The sequence below is a fragment of the Teleopsis dalmanni genome, chromosome X (assembly GCF_002237135.1).
Source record: "Teleopsis dalmanni isolate 2A chromosome X, ASM223713v2, whole genome shotgun sequence".
NCBI classification, from domain to species: Eukaryota; Metazoa; Arthropoda; class Insecta; order Diptera; family Diopsidae; genus Teleopsis; species Teleopsis dalmanni.
In genome coordinates this window covers 29,554,978-29,563,335 of record NC_051848.1, presented here as the reverse complement: position 1 = coordinate 29,563,335, position 8,358 = coordinate 29,554,978, and the positions used below count along the sequence as shown (strand labels likewise).

General features: G+C 28.5%; 1 protein-coding gene across 1 annotated transcript; it reads left to right on the top strand.

Annotated features, from left to right (window-relative positions):
* Positions 1–2,773: 2,773 nt before the first annotated feature.
* Positions 2,774–8,358, top strand: LOC119661852 (dolichyl-phosphate beta-glucosyltransferase). The gene is made up of 6 exons (XM_038071357.1): positions 2,774–3,035; positions 3,102–3,276; positions 4,933–5,138; positions 5,288–5,475; positions 5,551–5,688; positions 7,684–8,358. Exons 1-6 carry the CDS (start codon positions 2,964–2,966, stop codon positions 7,883–7,885), a joined length of 981 nt encoding a protein of 326 aa, XP_037927285.1. The 5' UTR covers positions 2,774–2,963; the 3' UTR covers positions 7,886–8,358.

Below are 8,358 nucleotides of genomic sequence, written 5' to 3'. Positions count from 1 at the left end.
TGTATCGGAACAAATTCGTCTTCTTTAAGTGTTTGGCAAATTTTCTCTGGAATTTTCTCTTGCTTTTCCTAAAGACTTTTACCGAATTTGTTTTTGTTGTTTATTTCTCAAATTTGGAAAAATATTGAGTTAGGTCAGTACTTGTGAATGCTTATTTATATAACGTAGGGTGACCACATGAAGCGCACCTAGTCAAAAAAATTTAAAATGTTCAAAGGGACGTCCTAATTTTCTTTTTCAATTTTATTTTATATTAAATTTGATTTTAACATCAATATGACGGTAGTGATTAAATTACTTAGGTCGTGTGCGAGTTCAAGTAAATTGAGGTAAAGCAAATTAATATTTCCTAGGAGTTGTTTGCACTGTATTTATGTAAATATTTATTTATTTATTAATTAATTATTAAACATCTTATAAAATGTTCACAATGGTAACGCCTAATTTACCTAATTTTTATCTAATTTACCCTACTCGAAATTCTGGTAAAAACCAACATTTGCTGTCATACCGACATAATTTACTATTTCCTTCAATTTACTATCAATTTACTCGAACGCGCACAAGGCCTTAATAGAGGTTATTGCATTTGATAGAGAGGTTTCTAAAAGTAGTGAATTACAACAACAAATTATCAAACTTCCATAACTCGAACTTCTATAATTCGAATTTTTTATAACTCGAACAAAAAAGAGTGCTACAGGGTTTTAGAGAGAAAATTACATACAATTCTGCTTCCTTAACTCGAACTTCTATAACTTCTATATTCGAACTTCTATATTCCTTAACTCTATAACTTCATCAAGTTTTCCTACAGATGACGATATTATTGAGCACTATAGAGCTCTAAATTACTGGATCCAATTCTAAGCGCAATGGAAAATGATGATGAGGGTTCGGTGCATGCAATTGTTCATCACCCAAGAATGAAGTAGAAGACTAATTCAAAGTTCTTAATTTTTTTACAAACGAATGATACTCAAACTGATGATCACTATAAGGCTTGGAATCTACTGAAAATAAGAAAAAAAAATTAAAATACCAAACTTTAATTTCTGAATGGGTAACTATAACTTCTGTGCTTTATTTGATTGCAAATAAATATGTAAATATCTTAAAATGTGATTCTAATTTTTTTCAAAAATAAGAAATAAAAATAAAAAATTCTTTAACTCGAAGTCTCCATAAGTCGAACCGTTTCTTTGCAAAGTGGTACTTCGAGTTATGGAAGTTTGACTGTACTTATATATTTTTTTTAAACACAATTTTGTAAAAATGGCATTATTTATGTTAATAATTTTTTATTCATTATGTTACTTATTTCATTTATTTTTTCATTTATATAACACATTATGTTTAGCAAAAAAAACTTTATCAGATGATAATTCCTGATGAATGTCAAAATCGATCTGATCAAAACTAAACAAGAATCGTTCCAGTTAGTTACTTCAATCAAAGCGAAACTGCTTAGCATTAAGGTATCGGTGCTGACAGTTTACTATATACTAAAGAGATAAGGTATGACACTGGCTCTATCCTATAATGATATTTGTCATATTTGTAGCTTTGAAAAGGAGAAGGAATTCGTGTTTCACCTTGAATCAATTTTTCTTACTGACCTGACAGAGGTGTCATCTTCCTTAATAAGGGACTAATACTAACATAAATCAATCTTACAACAATAATAATGAATAATTTGTTCAATTCTTAAAATGTCAAATATTTTTAAATGCATAATATGTGAATTATTCCACAAAAGTGATCCAATGGCAACAATACTTAATATCTTAATTTTTTTAAGTTTAATTTTGAAGTTTCATAGTTTAAAGCTCAAATTTTGGAGTACCAAAATTAAGTGATAAAGTCTGTCTATCCAAATGGCAGGTTAATTGAAAACACTAACACCATCCCTGTAGAACGAATTACTTATTACCTTATATGTTTATAAGGCCAAAACAAGCTACTCCAGACAAACATACAGGGGTTAGCTCCCGTAACACAAATAAAGTGTCAAATTACGCCCTCTACACAGATTTTCATGGAACAGCTTTGTGTAAAGCCTGGTGAGAACACTAGTGCCGCGCAAATAAACAATACAAAAATTTATATTCAAACCAAAACAAATGATTCACACATCACACAAATTTTACTTGAAATAAAATGTACGAGTAAAGTCTGTGTAGTATTTTCAAATTTCGACAGTGATGTTACGCTCTCTTAGAAGGTCTCATTATAGTACAGTGTTACTCAAAGTTACTACGAGTAGCTCGTCGAACATATCTAATTTTCCATTGAATGCAGAGGTATCGAGACACATGATAATACTCAAACCTCAGTTTGTCATTAAGGCTGTGTGCGAGTTCGAGTAAATTGAGGTAAAGCAAATTGAAATTTCTTAGTTTGCACTGCACTTATGTAAATATTTATTTATTTATTGCACTTATTTATTATTTTTGGTTAAAAGTTTTCAATTTTATTTATTTATCTATTAAACATTTTATCAAATTTTAACAATGGTGACACCTAATTTGTATCTAATTTGCCTTACTCGAAATTCTGGTAAATAGCAACATTCGCTGCCATATAAATAATTTACTATTTCTCTCAATTTATCATCAATTTACTTGAACTCGCACACGGCACATTTATGTTCATTTAAGCAGTATGCAATTCACAACAATTAAAAGCACCTCTGTTTTTATAAAACCCGCGCATTTTTCATTTGACAGTTCTCTATTTCTTCTTCACACATTTGACACTTCATGCCGCATTCATATAGAGAATATAACAAAACAAAAGAACGGGAAAAGAATTTTTCACTTACAACAATCTGGCGAGGAGTACGTGGCGGTGTGCATTTTAATAAATAATATATAATTTAGGAAAATGATTAGAAAGTATTAAATAATTAAAGAATTCCATCAGAAAAGTATTAAGAAAAACTGCTGACAAATTTCTTTAAAATGTTTTTCCTTGAAGCTTTGCAGCTAATTAGTTTCATTGGTGGATTGCTATTGGCGGCTTTGCTGCTTCTGGTAAACATATTTTGTTGTGTTGTTAAAAAATGTTTCTGACCTAATTATAATTAATTATCTTCTTAGTTATATTATGTACAAAAATCAGTCACAACTGCACTGCCTATGATTAAGCGGAATAAATTGGAAAAATACTATTTTAATCCTAATACAAAGCTCGATGAGGCATTTCCGAGTATAGATGACGAGCCTAGTGTTGACTTAAGTGTCATCATACCGGCATATGAGGAAGAAAAACGATGTAAGTTGATTAACAGCTAACAATTCCACTGTACGGAAGTTAGTAGAAAATCATTTTTATCTAATATTATTTTATTTTTTCCTATAATTCCTGGTAAAAGATGATTATGATTAATTAGCTGTACTTTAGCTGTACAAATGACGGGGAATTTTTTTTCAAATGTTTGAAAATGCTTAGGTGTACTTATGTGTAAAAATATACAATAATTTACCTCACCTTTGTCTTATCTCTTGCTAAAATGTGCGCAACAGTCATTTTATAATTAGTTTAAATTTTGATATATACATATTTTTGATATATACATAAGTATGTATATGTATATATATAACAGAGATTTTATAATCTAGGCATTTATTTTCTAAAGATTCATAGTTAGGAACTAAGTTTTGTTTTTAAAAAGACTACCAGAACTTTTCAAAAAAACTGGTAACAAAATTGGTTAACAGATTTAAATAAATCCTTAATGGATCACAGTTTTGAGAAAAGAAATTAGTTTATTCCAATTGTTTAATTAATTTGATTAAAATCAAATAAATGGAATATAAGTTATTCTATATATATATATAGCTCAGAGTGTGAGCGAGTTCAATTCCTGGTACTTGCAATCTCAAAAAATTTTTTGACCAATAATTAAATACGAAAACTATTTTCAAGACCACTGATGATGAGTATTTGGCAATACTCAAAACAGCTATATGGTCAGCCAAGAATTCAATTAATTAAAGTAATATAACGTAAATTTTTGTTGTTGTAGTTCTCTACTATTCGAAAAACTTTTCCATATATTTATAATTAATGTAGTTTTATGATTTTTTATTTTCAAAACTAAGGTCATTAGACGATAGTTTTTTATGTAGTTACAATGCATGTACGAAATATAACCAAAAATTAAGTAGGAGTTTTAATTTTTCTTTAAAATTTTTTCATTTAATAAATATTTATTTATTTTATTTTTAATTATTTAATAAAACAATAACTGATTTATTTTTCCATAAATTTCTAAATAAAAATCTTTAACTTTTAACTTTTAACAACTAAAAGTGCATCTAGGTTTAAATGGTTTATTATTTCACATTAAAACGATCTTATTTGGACTTTCACTTGAAGATAAATCATAATTCACTATTACACTTTGCATCATCTTCACCTAGTTCTGATTCGGAAGATGATGAAACCATTATATATTATATCAAGAAGGTATAAACCAATAACCAAAGTGAGCCGTATCAACTTATATAGTCTATATAAAATTAATTTTGTGATGTATAGCATTAATATGCTGCTTTCAAGCATTAATATTGTGAACTTTGTAAATTTTGGTAATAGAACCAGTGAGCTTATAACTTTCCAATCTCATTAATTTTTTTTAATTAATTTTTTTTTAATTTTAATTTACTATTTCATATATATATATATACAATTATATTACTATGAAAAGGGTTGTACATAAATATTTTAAATACTTAATGCCATGCGATCTCGATACTGGTATAAAAGTATATAAAAATTAAAATTAGTTATAAAATTTTACATAGAATTTTAAGAGTGTGGGGTTATTATATATCAGTAATATATGATTTATATGTATTGTATTATATATAATAAATTATTTTTAATTCTCATGCGCTTTAAATTAATTAATTTTTTTCTCCTTAGTACCTTCAATGCTGACAGAATCGGTTTGTTTTCTTGAAGAACGTATCAAAGATGGAAAATTTACATACGAAATAATACTTGTGAGCGATGGGAGTAGAGATGGCACAGCTAAGATTGGACACGAGTACAGTAAAAAACTTACCACGGAAAAGTTTCGCGTTCTCAATTTATTAGAAAATCGAGGAAAAGGTGGAGCTGTACGATTAGTAAGTGCAATGAAAAACTTAGAAATGAATATCTCAGAAAAGTCAATAAATAAATAATTTCGAAACCCATACTAAAACAATTTAAGAATTATAAAAAATGCTGAGAAATATATAAATGATATAATTTAAATTATTTTATTAATTCATAGGGTATGTTAAGCGCGCGGGGACGTAATTTACTGTTTGCGGATGCCGATGGTGCCACAAAATTTTCAGATTTGGAAAAACTAGAATATGGTATGAAAGCTTTTACTGCTGATTGGCGAAAAGATGGTTTGGTGGTAGGTTCGCGTGCGCATTTAGAAAGTGAAGCTGTTGCATCCAGAAGCTTATTTCGGTAATTACAATGAATACAATCGTTTTTTTTTTCAAATGTATTTAAAAATTATATATATTTTTTTTTAAATTACAGCACATTCCTAATGCATGGCTTCCATTTGCTGGTTTGGGTATTTACAGTACGTTCTGTACGTGATACACAATGTGGATTTAAACTATTTACACGATCGACAGCTAGAAAATTATTTCATATAATGCACGTGGAGCGATGGTATGTTTTGTTTGGAGGAAATTTTGAATAGTTAGTTTTCTATTCTCAAGTTGTGTTTATGTAAAACACTTCCATACGAAGAAATATCATAATTATTATCACTATTGTTTGGAAAGACTTTTTGACGTCTCCCACCATTCATCATAAAATTAATATAAATTCTCTAATATAAATTTCAATTTATTATAACTGATTCTGATATACTAAATTTAGAATTTTAGAATTATATCCAACAGTAAATATGCAAAGATTGTCATCATATAAGGTGTTTCATGTTGTAGTTCCGAAAGTAAACGTAAATTTGATACACTTGTGATTGACGTTTTGATCATTACTTTATTGCAATATATTTTGTTTTGACCTTGTCATTAGATGTAAAATAGAACATAGATGAAATATGCTCTTATGTTTGTTCTCAAAGCATTGGGAATTTTATCCTTTACGATCTTTTGTGCAAATCTATAAAAATAAGTTGCAATCTCAAGTAAAAGTGAACCATATCGACTTTGTTAATCACCCTTATAACTAGTTCTGTAAAGAATCATATCCATGTCACCAACAAACTCAGCTTCTCTTTTAAGCTGTCTTTTTGTTTCTTTTAGTTTTTTCAGTACATGGGAACTATGTACTGGTCTTTTCAGACGACCAAATGCTCATCTACTACTGTTACTACTGTTACAGGTAAAAAATAGCAGGTCTTTTTGAGTCGAAACAAAAATAATCCAGTTTTTTTATTTTTGAAAAAGTAATGGCATGTTTCTGTAGATTGTAATTGCATCTTATCGAATGTAATTTGATTTTAGTTTTTCTATTATAGCTAAAGTTGCATATAAGACCTATCGTTCTTCATTTGAAGAGCAAATAAAATAATGTTTGAAATTTATGATATGATTTTTATATGAAGAATATAATATGATACTTCTGGTATACTTTAGTTTGTAAAGTGTTTAACAGGTTTTTGAACTCACTACTTGAATTCATATAGCATTGTTAATATTTTCTATAATATCATTCGACACAACAAAGTGCAATACACTAGTACTCTGATTTGAGTTTCCTCGGTTTGCGTTGATTCAAATTGCGTCGGCAAAAAAAAAGTTTTGGCTTCGAATTGCGTTGTTTTTTAATACATGTCTACAGAGGGGATTCTCATTTTCTGTTTCGCAGGTCACATTTTTAAAAGGGGATTTACATGTATGCAGTTCACATTTGTGTGGTGAAGTGGAAAGTGTACATTCCTACTTTATAAAGTATAAAAATGAGTCAAAAGCGAAAACAAATTTCCTTGGAGCAAACGTTAGACATTTTAAAATATTTTAAATTTGGAAAAAAACCTGCTGGTATTGAGAGAATTCTAGGTGTATGTCCAACTACTATTAGAATAATTTGTAATCGTTACGCGGACAACATAAAGGACTATGGAAAATCTGTCACATATTTGAGCGCCAAACAAGTTACAAACAATAGAAGTCCATTAATTGTAAAAATAGAGTCCCTTCTATCCATTTGGATAGAAAATCAGAATCAAAGGAGAATACCATTGAGCCAAAAGCTAATTAAGAATAAGGTTCTGTCGATATTTAATTAGTAAAAAGGTAATTCTCCATCAACAAGTGGCCAAAAACCAGAATATTTTTGAAAATTAAATGTGTGGAGAATGTGATTCGATTTGTGTTGTTTTAATTTGCGTTACCTTTTATCGGGCCCAATTATTGATGTAATTCGGGGTATTAGTGTACATTGATACCACGACATCAGCTTCGTTATTATAGATTAAGGCTTAGTTATTTGTGTAGTACATATGAAGAATATATCTTAACACATATATATGGCGCCTATCAATGCTACAATCACAATTTATAATTTTTTAGTTGATTCCTTTTATTAGTATACTACTTTTCAATATAAAAACTTTTAAACACTTTCATCAATAATGTCAGTTTTAGTTTTAATTTCCTTTAACATAATTTTAATAAAATATTTCTTTTATTAAAGGGCGTTTGATGTGGAGCTGTTGTATCTTGCTGAACGTCTACGACTACCTATATCTGAAATATCTGTAAATTGGAAAGAAATTGATGGTTCAAAATTAACGCCATTCTGGTCCTGGTTGCAGATGGGCATTGATCTGTTGCTGATATGGTTCCGTTATACAACAGACATTTGGCAAATACCAAACAAGCGTCATGACAATTAGAAGTCCTGTCTTGTCAATAATTTTTTATGATATACAAAAATGCATTTACGCACAGCTGCAGTACATGAAGTATTTAACGTGAACAAATATGATTATTGCCCTCAGAGAGTATAACTTGAAATTAATTATAATTTTGGATGTATAGCATTAACAAGTTTCCCTACCGCTGCAGTTGGAAATTCCATTCGTTTTCTATTGATACATTCATTTTTTGTTTTGTTTTAAACACTAATTTAAGGTACTCTGTTTTTAAGTCTACAACAGATGCAGATCCTATTTAACCATAGCTTTCATTTAATTTTAAATTTTGTTTTAATTTTTTATTATAAAAACTTAAGTTGTAAAATTTTGAAATTATCTTTACTCGTTAAATTTGTTAAGAACTTTGTTCGAATGTGACTTTAAAAATGTAAACTTAAAAATTAAATTTATATATTATATATGCATATTATTAAATATTATATTATATATTT

Bases quoted from the DNA above. Each gene is read 5' to 3' on its own strand.
- LOC119661852 (XM_038071357.1), top strand. From the start codon at position 2,964: ATGTTTTTCCTTGAAGCTTTGCAGCTAATTAGTTTCATTGGTGGATTG. The intron at 5,139-5,287 runs GTAAGTGCAATG...ATTAATTCATAG, and splicing joins AAGGTGGAGCTGTACGATTA to GGTATGTTAAGCGCGCGGGG. The intron at 5,476-5,550 runs GTAATTACAATG...TTTAAATTACAG, and splicing joins GCATCCAGAAGCTTATTTCG to CACATTCCTAATGCATGGCT.